The following is a 17,499-nucleotide window of genomic DNA, read 5'->3' on the forward strand; positions in this document are numbered from 1 at the left end:
TGACACCAGCATGGGCAATTTAAACTGTACGGAAAGAATTACAGCTTTGGTACGGCGCAGAGGAACCATTGCCCTAACCGGTAGCCCGAGGTGCACAGTTTTTCATTTATGAGGAACCCTCCAAGGACAATGGGTTATGATGATGCTGGATAGTGGAGCTACTCTAAGTTTCATAAACTCATCTCTGGTGAAGTGAAGGGGTCTACCTAAGGAGACACGCGCAGGATTTCAAGTCAAGGTTGTCAGAGGGACTCTTTTGCCCTACACACAACTTGTTCCTCAGCTAAGTATCATAATGGCGAATCACACAGTGACCGAAGATTTCTTCATAGTGGACCTTGATGACATGGAGGTTATTTTAGGCATACAGTGGATGGAGACACTTGATGAATACACTCAGAGCTTCAAATAGATGGATTTCACTTTTGTTGTCGATGGAAAGAAGGTTGTTCTCCACGGAATGGCAAATGAGGGTCCAAAGGAAGTTTCAACATATTAGATGGAGACAATTTTTCGGTGTGATGACATTGCGTGGGCTGCACATTGTTTAATCTCGACGGAACCTATAAAAGGACAACGAACACTTCCACAGGATGATGAACTCCAAGGTATTTTGAGTAAACATGATAAAGTTTTCATTGAAATTCCTCCTGGCATGTCGCCTCATCAAGGGTTTGAGCATACTATCAAGATGGAAGCAGGAGCCAAGCTGGTCATAACCACACCGTACCGCCATCCGAAGAAATTCAAAAATGAGGACGAAAAAATGATTCAAGAACTGCTAGAGAAAGGATGGATCCATCCCAGTTCTAGCCCTTTCGCGTCATCTGTGGTTTTGGCCAAAAAGAAGGATGCGACGATGCGCATGTGTGTGGGTTACCGTGCATTGAACAAAAAAACAATAAAGAATAGATATCTCATTCCAAGGATAGATGAGTTGTTGGATGAGTTGCATGGCATAGTATATTTTTAGAAAATAGATCTTCGTTCCGGATACCATCAGATCTGCACGAGGGAGGAAGACATAGAAAAGACGGCCTTTCGTTGCCACTACGGACATTATGAGTTCCTCATAATGCAATTCGGATTGACAAATGCACCTACTACATTCCAATCATGCATGAATCATATTTTCAACAAACAATCGTGTAAGTACTTATTTGTATTTTTTGATGATCTTCTTATTTATAGCAGGACATGGGAGGAGCACCTGAAGCATCTGAATGAAGTCCTAAAGATCATGAAGGAGCAATCTTTGTTCACCAAGCAATCCAAATGTGAATTCGGCATGACAGAAATATTGTACCTGGGGCATGTTGTCAGTAAATACGGAGTTCAAGTGCATCAAGAGAAGATTCAAGCTATCCTTGATTGGCCTCCCCCAAAATCACTTATAGATTTGCGAGGATTTTTTGGGCTAAGCAATTATTACCAAAGGTTTGTCAAAGGATTCTCTTAGCTCAGTGCACCTTTGACGGATCTGACAAAGAAGGGGTCTTTCCAGTGGAATGAAAAGGCACAACTCACTTTCGATAAACTGAAAGAGGCAATGAGCACTTGTCCCTTACTTGCATTACCTAACTTCACTCAACCATTCATTTTGGAGTGTGACGCGTCCAAAGAAGGTATTGGCGCAATACTAATGCAGGATAGACATCCCATAGCTTATGAGAGCATGAAGCTTATGCAAACAGAACGCCTCTATTCCATCTATGACAAAGAGATGTTGGCCATCATACATGTACTAACCAAGTTCCGGCAGTATCTAGTAGGTGCCAAGTTTGTCGTGTGCACTGATCACAATAGTTCGAGATATTTGCTGGAGCAATGGGATTTGAACGAGAGGCAACAGAAATGGGTAGCCAAGGTTTAGGCCTTTGATTTTGACATTGAATATGTAAAAGGAAAGAGCAATGTGGTTGCAGATGCTTTGTCCAGAAAGCCAACCGTCTGCTTACTAACCCAGATTTCAGCTGATTGGAAAGCACAATTGTTGGTAGAATATTCCAAAAACACATTTGCCTATAAACTAATGGATGGCATCGCCAAGGATGATAGGTACAAAGTAGTAGATGACATCATTTACTATAAGATTCAAATATTCCTAGTGCCTGAATCTAAATTGAAGCAAAAAATCCTGAAGGAGGTACACGACTCACCTTTGGCAAGACACCCAGGCTTTCTCAAAACATACAGAAGTCTATAGGAGAGGTTTTCATGGAACGGATTAAAAGAGGACGTGTTGTGGTATGTAAGAGAGTGTGCGGTTTGCTAGCAGAACAAATCCGAACATACTCTGCCTGTTGGGTTACTACAGCCGCTGCCAATTCCAAAACATAAGTGGGAAAGTATCTCGATGGATTTCATAATGGGGCTTCCCAAGGTGAACGGAAAGGATTGTATTTTCGTGGTGGTTGACAAGTTGACAAAGTGCGCACATTTCTTTGCCATCCCCTCAGAATTTCAGGCTGCACAAGTTGCTAAGTTGTTTTTTAGAGAAGTCTTTCGTCTACACGGATTACCCCGAAACATTGTCAGTGATCGGGATGGGCAATTCATCAATATCTTCTGGATAGAACTATTTCGGATGGCAAGGACAGAATTGTCACCAAGTACTAGTTACCACCCGTAGACAGACGGACAAATGGAGATTGTGAACAAATGGCTCGAAGGTTACCTTTGGAACTACGTTTCGGCACAACAATGAGCGTGGGTCAAATGGATCCATCTGGGGGAATATTGCCACAATACCACATACCACATGTCCATCGAAATGGCACCATTCAAAGCTCTGTATGGGTACAAACCCCTTTCCTTCATCGACACAGTCCTGGGAGACAACCGCGCACCAAGGGTGAGGGACTAGCTTCAAGAGGGACAGGACATTCTGAGATGCTTGAAGGACAATCTACAGAGAGCACAAAATCAACAAAAGATGTACGCCAACTGACACAGAATGGACAGGAGTTTCGAAGTAGGGGATTTGGTCTATCTCCAGCTCCAACCCTATCAACAAGCCTCATTGAAGGAGAAAGGAAAAGAAAAACTGAAACCTCGATTCTATGGCCCCTATCGTGTAACTCACCACATTGGGGAAGTTGCCTATGAGCTGAAACTTTCGGAAGGTAGCCGTATTCATAATGTCTTCCATGTTTCTTATCTGAAGAAAGTCGTAGGGCAAAACATCACAGTTGCTACCAACCTTCCGCCACTCAATGAAAAAGGAAAGCTCATTTTGAAACTGACCAAGATCATTGAAATACATGAAAAGACCCTACGGAACCGCACAATGAAGGAATATCTAGTGCGTTGGAAACACTTGCCATTGGACGATGCGACGTGGGAAGGCAAGCACATTCTCCAACACCCAGCATTACATTTACTTGAGGACAAGCAAAATTTGGGACGGGAGGACTGTAATGTTCCCGTTATAAAATAAATCATAAATCAAACTATTGTAATGGGTCGACTGATTTAGTGTATCTCGAACCCATTTTTATTTTTGTTTTCGTAGTGGTGTTGTTGTTGGCTATCTTTGTACACCCTTGGAAAGTTGTTGTCAACAGGTATTTAAACACGAAATGTAGGTCGTCTTTAGGTATGCAATTTTGGATTATTTCTTTGTACTGCGAATTCCAGTTGGGATTCCCTGTTATTCGCCATTTTGGAAGTGAAAGATCTTTCCCTATTTGGCCATTCCGATTTTGGTGGGATTCAACCTTCACCCTATTCTGAATCCTATCATACTTCACTTTGAATTGGCAAATCGGAGCATCATCTTTCGGCATCTATATTAATTGAAAGATTATTTGTGTTCAAATCTCTTGATCTAGCTTGTCTAATAAATTCGAGATTAATGGTTTATGATGCATAATTATCTTCCATCTTTTATCCACGACTAGGAACCTTCATTTCAACCTATACAACCACCTAGTTTTCTCATACCCCTTCCTTATTCCTCGTACTACCTCCATAGACGTCGTACTACCTCCATTGTCGTCTGTACAACCTCCATAGTCACACGTACGACCTCCATTTTCAACTATACAGCATTCACAAGCCTACCATACCACCTGCACAAACTTTCTATATTGCCCTTCCTGAGCCACCGTACAACATATCTACTACCCTCAAGCATACCGTACAAACTATTATGTACGGTCCTCCAATTATTCATACATTGGTCATGACTAATCGTACACCATCCCAACACCCTCAGTACTAGTACCAAATCGTCGTACAAACTCCATCTGGTCGCCAAAGTTGTTTGGAGAGTGATTTTTCTTATTCGTATATGGGAACATGACCTTACAAAATATAGAATATATGTTGCCATAAATGACAACTCCAAACTCTCTACCTAGCCACATTGCCAACACACACCAACGAAGATTTGATAGAGAAGGCCAAAGACCGACAATCCTACACATCAACTCACAACATTGGTACAAGTCCACATTATCTACCACAGCATGGGCGCTCACTATAATAGGGGAGGTCTTAGTACAGATAAGAGATCAAGATTTCCCTTTGGGAAGAAGAATATAAGCATATTTGACCAAACAAGCAAAGCTTTGTCCATCAACAACAAAAGAAGCTTGGGTGGGGTGGGGCAACACGTCCATGACATTATTAAACTTGAGAACAAGTGTCCTCAAACCAACCACACCAAGACCAAAGACATCATCAAAAACCACCAAGTCATTGTTGAATGACCCGCCACCACAACATGAGTTTAAGAGGACACACCCACAAGAGTTTCTAATCCCACAACAAGCTAGAGAACATGAGTTGCAATGGGAAAATTTAAAATCATTGGGAAAGAGCAAGATATAATTATTGTTGAGAGCAAACAATATTGTGAAATATAACACTTTTAGGTTTACTATTCCTTACAATTTAGGTTAGGTTTTGCTACTTTAGGGTTACGTAATGAAAAATAACCTACTTATCAAATCTACGACAAACCCTTAATATAATTTAGGGTTCATAATGTATATACTTTTCATGACATATTTCGAGATAACTTAATATTGAAGCACTTCATGTTTTGTATTTTTCCCATTTAGATATTTTTTAGTTTGTTAAATTGATTGCCCTAAATTTAGCAGAAGTCTATAATTTCTAAAGTTGTTTACCATGTTTTTACATGATAATAAAGTCTAGCATCATATAATTATACGAGTGATGGAAACAAGACAAATCAATAGAACTAACACCCTTCATGTCAACATGAAATACACATTATTTTCCCGTCACTTTATCATTTAGTGATTTCCCATAGATTGATGGACTTGTGCAAAGAGTTAGGATGTACCTTTTTGGATCAAAATGAAACTCTCTAACAATATAATGCATGTTTAAATTGGATTCACTATTAACTAAGGAACATTTATTGTTCAATGTACCATAACATACAGCCCTTCATTGACAAACAACTTATGGGAGCTCTATTTCATCAAATAAAATTACACGATGGTCCTTACAATCAATAGTTTCTACCAAAATAGTAACTAGATATAATGTATTACCAAAATTTATTTTTCATAAATCTTATTGCATGACATCCTTATTCAAATGTCATGTGCACATTGGTTACCAAAGAAATACTTGTATGTTTCTTAGTTGGTTTAAATGTAAAGTTAGACGGAGCAAATGTATTATTGTACATTACATTCCCCCACAATTTCCAACTAAACAAACCTTCATTTACCTTAAGAAAAGATATTTTCTATAATTAAGTTGTGATCTTACCAAAACGTCTTTACCTTAGTAGATTTGTAATGTTCCATGGTTTTTAGACCAATTTTCTCATATGCGAGTTCTTAGGGTGTGATCCCACGAGGGGGACTACATGATCTATTTTTATGGAGCGGGTGGTCCCATGAAGCCAAAAAAAGATTTGCTATAGGATTAATTGGAATCTTCTCCTAAATAGCAGCCCCTACTTTTTATAGTACAAATTTGAGAGGGTGGAAAAGGTAGGGGACTAGAAATAGCTCCACAAGCTTAGGCAATCCTTCTACCACTTGTAAATCATATAGCAATTTGTATTTTTTAATCAATAAATTTTTTAAACATTTTTATTTATTTAGTAAGTGAATGAAATATGTTAAATAAAAATAATTCATGAGACCACTTTCTTCCATAAATTATGGGGCTTAAACTTTTTTAAAATAACTTCACTGCAAAATTCATGGAACCTTATGCTTTAAAATAATCTTAAAAAATCTCCAGAACACCTGCTGAATTTTTTTTAGAAAGCCCCCCTCCATGAGACCGCACCCTTAGCTTGGACAACTATGCAATGCACTAACGTCTTGACAAATGCATGACTCAATATGCCATTAGAGCATTATGCTTCCTACAATTTGCTATGGTAACACCCTTGTTAGTCTAGTCAGGTCTCGAAGGCAAACTCAAAGCTTTCATTTTCAAGTTACAACCCTATATTTTGAAAAACCAAAGGAATTCACTCATTGGTACAAGAAAAAATATACAAATGCAAACTCTCTTCCTCTATGAGTCAAGCACCATCTTCTTGCTATTCCAAAACTCTTATAGAAGCTTCTCATAGTGTGTGTCTGAAGCTATAGAATCCTTTGACTTTAAAGAGACCATTTATAAAAGATTGTGCTATTTTCTATCAGTTCCTTCATGCTATTTAGGTTGTCTCTCCTTTACTGTGGAGAAGGTTTATTATTTTCATTATCCATAACACTTAAGTGTCTTTTTATTAAAGTATCTATTTTTATACTTCCAATGTCTATTATTCATCTTCATTGTCCATAGAAGTGGGAACACCAAAGCAGAGGTTTAACTAAGACAAACCTCTTAAGACCACCACCTAGCCCTTTTATGTCTTATGTATTCAAGTTTACTTTTTAGTCTCCCATGATTCCAAGCAGAAAAGTGATTTGTAGTACTAATTTCTAATCCTTTATCTTTGTTTTCTTTGCATGATTTCAATACTTGTTATTGTGTTGTGTTGTAGTCTATACACAACATTGTCATCCAAAACAAAGACCACATATGTAGTCTACAAAAACATCTATAGGCATCCTTATTTTCTATTTATGTTGTTATTAGACTTCATTCTTGTAGACACATAAGATGCATAATTTCCTTTTAGTAGTTGGATGCTTGAATTACATTACATAAAAAAATTTATTTTCAATTATAGTATTTTGTATAAAAGATAAATCAAGTAGCTGAAACACTAATATATCTTATAGTGTGAGGAGGCACAAAATTTCGCAAATGATACATTTCCATTTGTAGGATTAATTTCCTCCTGTACAACACGAGATCAACTCTATCAGGTGGTGAAACTTGTCCAAGTGCAACATCATGGCCTCAAGCTCTAATGTATAAGTCCAACTGTATGATCTCTATGAAATATCTTTAAACAACAAAAGGAGGTATACATCAAACAAGAAATGGCATCGCGTTGAGGGTGAGACAAATAAAGCCATATGAATAGTAGAGGACACAAACAAGCATCAAAAGAGAAATCATGAGAATGCTCAACTAAGTCCATTCTACCCTCAAGCATACTACTGCTAGAAATATGAACAATAAAAGCATGGCCTAAATCTCCAAATCAATGGTAGAAACAACAAAACGAATGGACCACTATAGTGTTCTTCCACTCAGATGAATTCAGATTCAACAAACCAATAAGGCATCATCATCTAAGTACTCATAATTAGCATGCAAGAAAATCTCAACTAGTAAAGACCACCAATAAAACCATCAAAATTTCCATATAATAATTCCTCGCTAAGACCGACAATATCATATGTAATCAACAAGAAACATAAATAGCATAATCATGAGAAGCAAACTGAACGAACATTAGTTGAGCACCCTAACTTCATGCTTCTCGGAATCCTATGTGGAAATTTCAAATCACTTCCATTTTTTTACAGCAGCTTACTTGGCAAGTCCCCTGCTTATAACTAAGGTTTCAGAGTCGCATCATCAAATATGATGCCACATCAGCATGCTTTTTGCTAAGGTGTCCAAAATAACCTAAATAAAAAAGTGAGACCAATCATAGTGCATTAGAGACCCCCATACTTGTGCAACTAATGTGGCATCACACTATTGGTTCTTTTTTGGGAAAAGGGACACATTTCATTCAATTATGGGTAGTCTCATTAACAAGAACAAATTTAAAGTCACAACTATTGGTACAATCTTGTCAAAATATTGGATATTAAATTAGTAAGTGTGGGTATTTAGTTAACAACTCCTATAACAACCATTGGAACATACTCAGGTATTGGGTCCTCTCCCCTATCATGAACAATTATACAACCAACATAAGACGTAAAAGAATGATCATCACAAAGTATATAATCATGCATAAATCAAGGCATCTCACATAAAGCATTGTCCCAAAATTCATCACATGGTGCATCATCAAAAGAAGGAATGGACAGAAAGATAGCATGACGTGCAAGAAGGATACAATCATAAGCCATAATAACATCATGAATAGGTTAAAAATGTGTATGAATAGCATAAATTAAAGCCTCATTGCCTCATCAAGTGCAAACTCGTGAATCTCATGAGCCAAAGGAGAGATAGGACCAGTCTGAAGCTTATTAAGAAGTGAAATGATAATCTCTGAATGTGAAATGATAATATCTGAATAGAAAGGATAAACACAAACCAACTCTATGCTGGGGAAACCAAGTAGATGTTACAATCAGAGGACATGTCTCAAAATCAGAAATGCATGCCTGAACAAAATGGCCTATGAGATCTATGATCTACAAATACAATTAGAAGAATACAAGAGAAAAAAAGGGTGGATCCACACCCTTATCGAATGTGATATAAAAATGATGCAGTCAAACAAACGAAACAAAAAATTCCTAATAAGAAAAAAGAGGATAAACCTTGGGTCGGCCATCAAGGAATTTTGGGTTCACCAAAAATGAATTTATAAAAACAACAATATACTAATTATCTAAGCTAATCAAATGATCAGAACAATTTAACCAACTGATTAATCTAAATTAATGGGATAATAGTCAATTGGAATAAATGCTATAATCATGCAAAAATAAATTATATTAACTGCATGGATACTTAGCTCTAAATTTGATAAATATATTGTGCAGGGGTCAAAAATGCATTCATCCTTGTGCCATAATTTTAGAACGCTTCAAATGACTAACTTGCAAGCCTAACTAGCATTGTGATGGTTCATTTTACTTTCGCAGGCCTAAACCTATAAATCATTATTCTATTGTGTATAAATAGCTGAAGCGCATATTTGACCAAACCCTGTTGTCCAAAACTTTTCCCCGTCTCTATTCCCTTGATTCATGGAACTGCCAGAGTTTGCAACGCTTTTCGTAGATCTATTGAATTGTGAGGATCAAGCTTTCAAATCAAACTTCTAGATGGATCAATTCAACCAAATGAACGAAGGTTGAGAACAAGCAAACATGTAATATGCTTCTAGAATGATGTTGCAATATTGATGTAAATCATTTTTTCTATTCATAAATAGAAGTCTAGACATTTATAGCAAATGATCCTTTTATTTTAATCAACGAATATAGTTTACATAATATATATGTCATACAATATAATGGGCACCTACTAGTTATAACTTGTGAAACACTTTGTAAGCAAGCTCTGATACCACTGTAATGGACACCCAGGAATGCCCAAAAGCTTAACCAAGGCTGAAATTATATTAATGTTGCGAATGCTGCAATCAATTACAAAGAGATGTATTCCAAAGGCCAAACCCTAAGGGAATGACGTCTAGAATGTTACGACAGAGAATGAACGTCCTCTATTGCCCAAAAAGGAGTGTGATTCACACATCCAAGCTCTTATCAAATGCAAGTTATAATCATCTGATACTATAATCCGATGATCAGCAATGAAACTTTCAGCCCTATTTATCATTTTCTTCATCCTTCTAGAAGGAACTAAAACATTAATTAGTTGCAAGAGCTAGAAGCTTCCTCCTTCCAATAATTAATGCATTCTCTAGAAATTCCTCCCTGGCAATAATTAATTAAATCACCATCCTTCCAATAATTAATACATACCCTAAAAGCTACTCCCTTGTAATTAATAATTAAATTAATTAAATACAAAGTCACCTTTTAATTTTTAATTGAATGACTTTATAAGAAATTAATTTAGTTTCTTCTTATCCTCCACTTAGACTTTGGAGAACGTGAAAACTAAAAGAAGGGATCATTACAAATCCACCCTCCTTGAAATTGTTTGTCCTCAAGCAATTAAGTAACATAATGGACTCCAACCTCCACCTGGATCCCAATTGAAGTAATATGTAATATCCATATGGACATTAAACAAACTGCAAATGAACATCATTAAGACCAACCACATGTCCTACAAGTTAGCTCCCAAAACTTGTGCTGATGAAGTATAAATCTGGATGTCACCAAAAGGCGGCTCCAGAGAAGATCTATAAAACCTCTTCCTCCCAACTGCTGCAACACAAAACTGAATCTTTGTAGATGGTAAAAACTGAGCCCAACTCCACTCAGGTGAATTGATCAACATCAGCCTCAAACATCAAATTGTCATAAGACAATGTTGTATCCATGTTGAACATAGTACTATCCCAAGAGTGAACATTAACACTTTGTTGATCGATAGTATAATATGACTCTGTCACTATATTGCTCACCTCATTAGCAATAACAAGTGTACTATCATCAGAGCACACATCTACAACCGCATGCATACTGCCAAACTCCTCGTTGGATGGTTCAACTAACATAGAAGTGGTTGCTGATATGATAGTATCCTTGCATTCTTCTAATCCCACATTGATGGACTCCATATCACCAGCATCATAGCTAGGTGGCTCTATATGTGTCTCAATCCCACCTAAGAAAACAACTTCTTTCTGCACTGGAGCAACATACAAATTGTCAATATTAATGCTCATTTGTCTAGCCATAAGTTGTAACATCATAACCATTCGCCTATTATGCTCCTGTTGCATCTGTTGCCCCTTCTGTAATGTATTTAGTATCCTAAACATTACACTTTCTTGCTCTGGACTGGTATACATTTTGTCAAACTCTTTTCCCTTTATCTCGTTGTTCCAAATTCCCTATAAGAACTCCACAGGATGGCAGGACTAATAGCTCTGATACCACTATAATGGTTACCCTAGAAATAGCTCTAATACCACTATAATGGGCACCAAAGAATGCCCAAAAGCTGAACCAAGGCTGAAATTATATTAATGCTGCGAATGTTGCAATCAATTACAAAGAGATGTATTCCAAAGGCCAAACCCTAAGGGAATGACGTCTAGAATGTTACGACAAAGAATGAACGTCCTCTATTGCCCAAAAAAGAGTGTAATTCACACATCCAAGCTCTTATCAAATGCAAGTTATAATCATCCGATACTATAATCCGATGATCAGCAATGAAACTTTTAGCCCTATTTATCATTTTCTTCATCCTTCTGGAAGGAACTAAAACTTTAATTAATTGCAAGAGCTAGAAGCTTCCTCCTTAAAATAATTAATGCATTCTCTAGAAATTCCTCCTTGGCAATAATTAATTAAATCACCGTCCTTCCAATAATTAATACATACCCTAGAAGCTACTCCCTTGTAATTAATAATTAAATTAATTAAATACAAAGTCACCTTTTAATTTTTAATTGAATGACTTTATAAGAAATTAATTTAATTTCTTCTTATCCTCCACTTAGACTTTGGAGAACGTGAGAGCTAAAAGAAGGGATCATTACAAATCCACCCTCCTTGAAATTGCTTGTCCTCAATCAATTAAGTAACATAATGGACTCCAACCTCCACCTGGATCCCAATTGAAGTAATATGTAATATCCATATGGACATTAAACAAACTGCAAATGAACATCATTAAGACCAACCACATGTCCTGCAAGTTAGCTCCCAAAACTTGTGCTGATGAAGTATAAGTCTGGATGTCACCAGAAGGCGGCTCTAGAGAAGATCTATAAAACCTCTTCCTCCCAACTGCTGCAACACAAAACTGAATCTTTGTAGATGGTGAAAATTGAGCCCAACTCCACTCAAGTGAATGATCAACATCAGCCTCAAACATTAGATTGTCATAAGACAATGTTGTATCCATGTTGAACATAGTACTATCCCAAGAGTGAACATTAACACTTTGTTGATCGATAGTATAATATGACTCTGTCACTATATTGCTCACCTCATTAGCAATAACAAGTGTACTATCATCAAAGCACACATCTACAACCGCATGCATACTACCAAGCTCCTCGTTGGATGGTTCAACTGACATAGAAGTGTCTGTTGATATGATAGTATCCTTGCATTCTTCTAATCCCACATTGATGGACTCCATATCACCAGCATCATAGCTAAGTGGCTCTATATGTGTCTCAATCCCACCTGAGGAAACAACTTCTTTCTGCACTGGAGCAACATACAAATTGTCAATATTGATGCCCATTTGTCTAGCCATAAGTTGCAACATCATATCCATTCACCTATTATGCTCCTGTTGCATCTGCTGCCCCTCCTATAATGTATTTAGTATCCTGAACATTACACTTTCTTGATCTGGACTGGTATACATTTTGTCAAACTCTTTTCTCTTTATCTCATTGTTCCAAATTCCCTATAAGAACTCCACAGGATGGCAGGACTAATAGCTCTGATACCACTATAATGGTTACCCTAGAAATAGCTCTGATACCTCTCTAATGGGCACCAAAGAATGCCCAAAAGCTGAACCAAGGCTGAAATTATATTAATGTTGCGAATGCTGCAATCAATTACAAAGAGATGTATTCCAAAGGCCAAACCCTAAGGGAATGACGTCTAGAATGTTACAACAGAGAATGAACGTCCTCTATTGCCCAAAAAGGAGTGTGATTCACACATCCAAGCTCTTATCAAATGCAAGTTATAATCATCCGATACTATAATCCGATGATCAGCAATGAAACTTTCAGCCCTATTTATCATTTTCTTCATCCTTCTGGAAGAAACTAAAACATTAATTAATTGCAAGAGCTAGAAGCTTCCTCCTTCCAATAATTAATGCATTCTCTAGAAATTCCTCCCTGGCAATAATTAATCAAATCACCGTCCTTCCAATAATTAATACATACCCTAGAAGCTACTCCCTTGTAATTAATAATTAAATTAATTAAATACAAAGTCACCTTTTAATTTTTAATTGAATGACTTTATAAGAAATTAATTTAATTTCTTGTTATCCTCCACTTAGACTTTGGAGAACGTGAGAGCTAAAAAGAAGGGATCATTACATACAAGCAACAAGAAATGAAGTATAAAAAATATTAAGTTTGATAAATCAAGATAGGACAATTAAGAAACCATATACGTAAGACCCTATACCCAAAAAAAAAGATCAAAACAAGTAATCTGCACATTCACAATACTGTCCATTAGAGGAGAAATCAAGTCCAGCAACCGAAATAACATATTATGGTCAGCAGCATGGCCTCCCTACCCATAACAGGCCAAAAAGGTCAACCTCCAAGCAATGAGAAACGTCAAACTTACTGAGCTGCCACCCAAACTAGTAACAGCAATTATGGTAAGCATGAACCAGCCATGGGATAGAAAACAAGTGCACAAAGAAACATAACATTATTGGCCACTTTCAACTTTAAGTTAGTCCAAATAGTCAATGAACTACTCAACATTCTTCCTGAAGAACTGCACACCGAAGTCAGCATATTCCTAATTCCAGGATTCTGGATTAATACGGATGGAAATGAGAACAGACGGATAGGGCGAAAGGAATTTCATCATCCTCACTACAAAAGTAACTCGCACCAGTAATCTGCTCAACACCCAGCCCAAGACCATAAACAATATGCTTCCCCTCATCAACATCAAAAACAGGAACAGCAAGAAAGCTCACAACACATCAACACCAATAGGAACAAAAATAGAGCCCACGTCATCAATACCATTAGGAACCACAGGATCGTCATCATTATGAGGAACAATAAAATAATTCTGAAAACGAATACCAACACTTCCAAGCACCTCAATGTTCCCTTGCTTTTTGCCAACCATCCTTGTCATATAGAACATTACTCAGGGCTACAACTCACTGCACATTCTGAGACTCGGGAACAAGTGACCCATCATATGAAGCTTATATCATTCATTTGAATTAGGTTTTGTCTTTAAATATACCACCTGGAGGTATTTGCACCTTAGAGAAACAGCTAAGAGAAGAGGAGGCAAATAGTTAGAATTTAAAATCTTGACTTTTAAAATTAGGATACATATCTATCAGTCAGCACAAAGGTGATCTACATTACTTCTGTTCTTGTAAAAATGAACCCGGGCAGCAAATGGCGGATTTAGGGAAGGGAAATGAATTCCAGGGATGAGTCATGTTAGAATCAAGATTGAATAATGTTGTTTTTCAGCTTCACATAAAACATGCTTGTTACCCACTAGTTGATGCATTTGTTACAAGATTCAAGAAGAGTTCGCAGATTAACGGATTTCCGGATGATTGATTGATTAACAGGGGAACAAATGTGTTCCTTATAAAGAATTACAAGGACGTTGTTTCTAAAAGAAACAACGTAGACTGAAGACGGAATTAGAAACAAAACTAGAGACAGGATAGGAAACATTCCTATCTGGACTGAAGAAAAAAGAGACAAGATAGGAAACATTCCTATCTAGACTGAAAGACGGACTACAGACAAGTAGTTGACTATTATAGAAAGTATAAGATATTATCTTAATACCCTCCCTTAATGGTCAACGTACGGATGTCGGAACATTCTGTGATAATTGAGACCCTTCTTGGATCTACAGAATGTTGAAACCAAGAAGCTTTGCCAGAAGAGTGCTATGACTCAAAATAGGTTGCATTTACAAAACTTCGTTTTTGTGGAAAAAACGGTAAAACCCAGAATCTCACACAACCTTGCGTATTACAGACAACTTGAAATGATTTTTGAGGAGAAAATCAACAAACCCAGAATCTCACGCAACCTTGCGTATTACAGACAACTTGAAATGATTTTTGAGGAGAAAATCAACAAACCCATGAAAAACAGAAACATATTCAAAAGGCGAAAAATGCAGCTTCGCCTTAATCAGGAAGCTCGACAACTTGTGCTGTTGGCTGGGAAGCATTTTGCCTTGCTTGGGCAGCCAAACGTTTCCGGCGCTCGAACTTCATATGGCCGAACTTGTGACAGTAATTACACTGCACATTTTGCTTCGTAGAGCCATCCAGGGATTGAGCAGAAGGTTGATGCTGGAAAGGCTGAGAAGACTGATGGTTGCCGATGTTCTGTTGAAAGGATTTTGCAGCAAATGCCTGCTCTGAGGAGGCTGTAGAAGCACTGCTGCCAAACTGTTGTTTCCAACGATCCTGCTGCAGAAGTTTGGTGCATAATTCTGGAAACTTCAGATCAACATTAGTTGACGTAATGTTGAGTGTTTCTATGAAGTGTTCATAGGATGATGGTAGACTTTTCAGAGTGATGACTACCATATCCTCTTCCTCCATTTTCCGACCAATAGCTTCAAGCTGATCACGAATGTCCTTAATCTTTGTCAGATGCTCTTGTAAGGACATATGTTCATCCATCATAATGGAGAACAACTGATTCTTTAGAAAGAATGCCCGACTTTTGTCAGATGTTTCATGCAGCTCCTTCAGATATTTCCAAATTTCTGCAGCTGACTTGCCTGAAGGAATCTGTGGTAGCTGATCATCGATAACAAAGAGCTTAAGAAGCATAACAGCCTCTCGATTGCGATCATCAAACTTGTCCTGTTCTGCTTGGTCAGAGGTCGGACGAGTCTTTGTGCCTAGAACAAGCTCATCCAAACGACGATATTCGAAGATGGTTAACATGCGCTGCTTCCAATGATTATAATTGTGGCCATTGAATCGTAGACTGCCCTCCAACATCAGATTAGTCAAAGATGCCATTTGCACGAAGTTCGAGGCAATGTTGAGGCTGACCCAGAAAAAAAAATGACAAGTTCCCAGAAGAGTAGACAGAAAACCCAAAAGGAATCTGCAGTCGCAATGTAAATCCGCCAGCTCGAAAATCGAGGCACGAAAAATGAGGTACCCAAAAAATTCTGACGAAGACCCAGATGAGGTCTCGAAAAACCCACCAAGAATCTGCAAACAAAAAAATCTTCCGACCCCAAAAATTAGGGTTTCAAAAAAAAACGTTAGAAAAAACGACCTCCTGATCTGATCACGAGTTTATCCAAGTCTAGGCAGCATGGGAGTTCAAGTTTGCAAAAAAACAAAACTCACGGAGCTGGAAAACACGCAGAGCTGTTTAAAAACGGCAGCCAAAAACGCAAACCAAAATAAATCAGCGATTTTCAACAATTAGACCCGCGATTTGCCAAAAAAAAAACTCGGACAATTAATGCCATGCGGAGTTGCAGAAAATGGGTGTTGAAAAAAAATGGAGTTGCAGACGAGCCGAGGTAGGGTTTTGCAAAAAACGCCAAGAAAAATCTGCCCGCGATTTGTAGACCCTGCACTTGAAAACTCCAAAATCGTGATTTGCTGACCGAACAAAAATCCTAGCCGAGATTCGAAAAATTTGAGCGAATAATTTCAAATGAAATTATGAATCAAGTATTGGCTCTGATACCATGTTACAAGATTCAAGAAGAGTTCGCAGATTAACGGATTTCCGGATGATTGATTGATTAACAGAGGAACAAATGTGTTCCTTATAAAGAATTACAAGGACGTTGTTTCTAAAAAAAACAACGTAGATTGAAGACGGAATTAGAAACAAAACTAGAGACAGGATAGGAAACATTCCTATCTGGACTGAAGAAAAAAGAGACAGGATAGGAAACATTCCTATCTAGACTGAAAGACGGACTACAGACAAGTAGTTGACTATTATAGAAAGTATAAGATATTATCTTAATAGCATTTCGGGACGGGACAATTTTAGTCACCATGCATCCATTTTCCTGTTCGAACGCTATTTCAGGTTCAATTGGATTGGACATAACCCACGAGAAAAAAATCTTTATTAATAATAATAATAGACAGCTATGGCTTGAAAAACAAGTTGAGAACATAAGAATAAACAGCTCAGGCTCGTGTTTGCACAAAAAAGTTCATTTTTATAGTGTCAATATTCGCAATTCTTGCTTTTATAAAACAAAGAGCTTGTGATCTGCAAAGCTCTATAGACTCAAACAGTGATAATGAATGCTATGATCCCAACTCCCTGCTTCAACGTTTAAATTCAATGCAATTAAAGTGTGACAGGGAGCTGTCATGCCCCATAAATTTATTGTATGGTAAGCATCAGAACACTGCCATAAGCAGATTGAAATTAGGAAAACAGTATACCTATGACTTTGCAGATTTAGAGAGTAAAATTGCAGCACGAGTACAGAAAGAGTTTCAAGTTGATTAAAAAAGAAAACCTATGAATGAGTTCTGCAA

The 17,499-nt window shown here is 37.4% G+C and overlaps 1 protein-coding gene across 1 annotated transcript; it reads left to right on the forward strand.

The window, feature by feature from the left end:
• Positions 1-2,956: 2,956 nt before the first annotated feature.
• LOC149576562 (uncharacterized) lies at positions 2,957-13,859 on the forward strand. Its single transcript, XM_089794734.1, has 2 exons — positions 2,957-3,347; positions 13,768-13,859. The coding sequence occupies exons 1-2, from the start codon at positions 2,957-2,959 to the stop codon at positions 13,857-13,859; spliced, it is 483 nt and encodes a 160-aa protein (XP_089650860.1).
• The last annotated feature ends 3,640 nt before the right edge of the window (positions 13,860-17,499 follow it).

Source organism: Cupressus sempervirens, chromosome 1, assembly GCF_028749045.1.
Source record: "Cupressus sempervirens isolate cs-2001-9-10 chromosome 1, ASM2874904v1, whole genome shotgun sequence".
Classification (NCBI taxonomy): domain Eukaryota; kingdom Viridiplantae; phylum Streptophyta; class Pinopsida; order Cupressales; family Cupressaceae; genus Cupressus; species Cupressus sempervirens.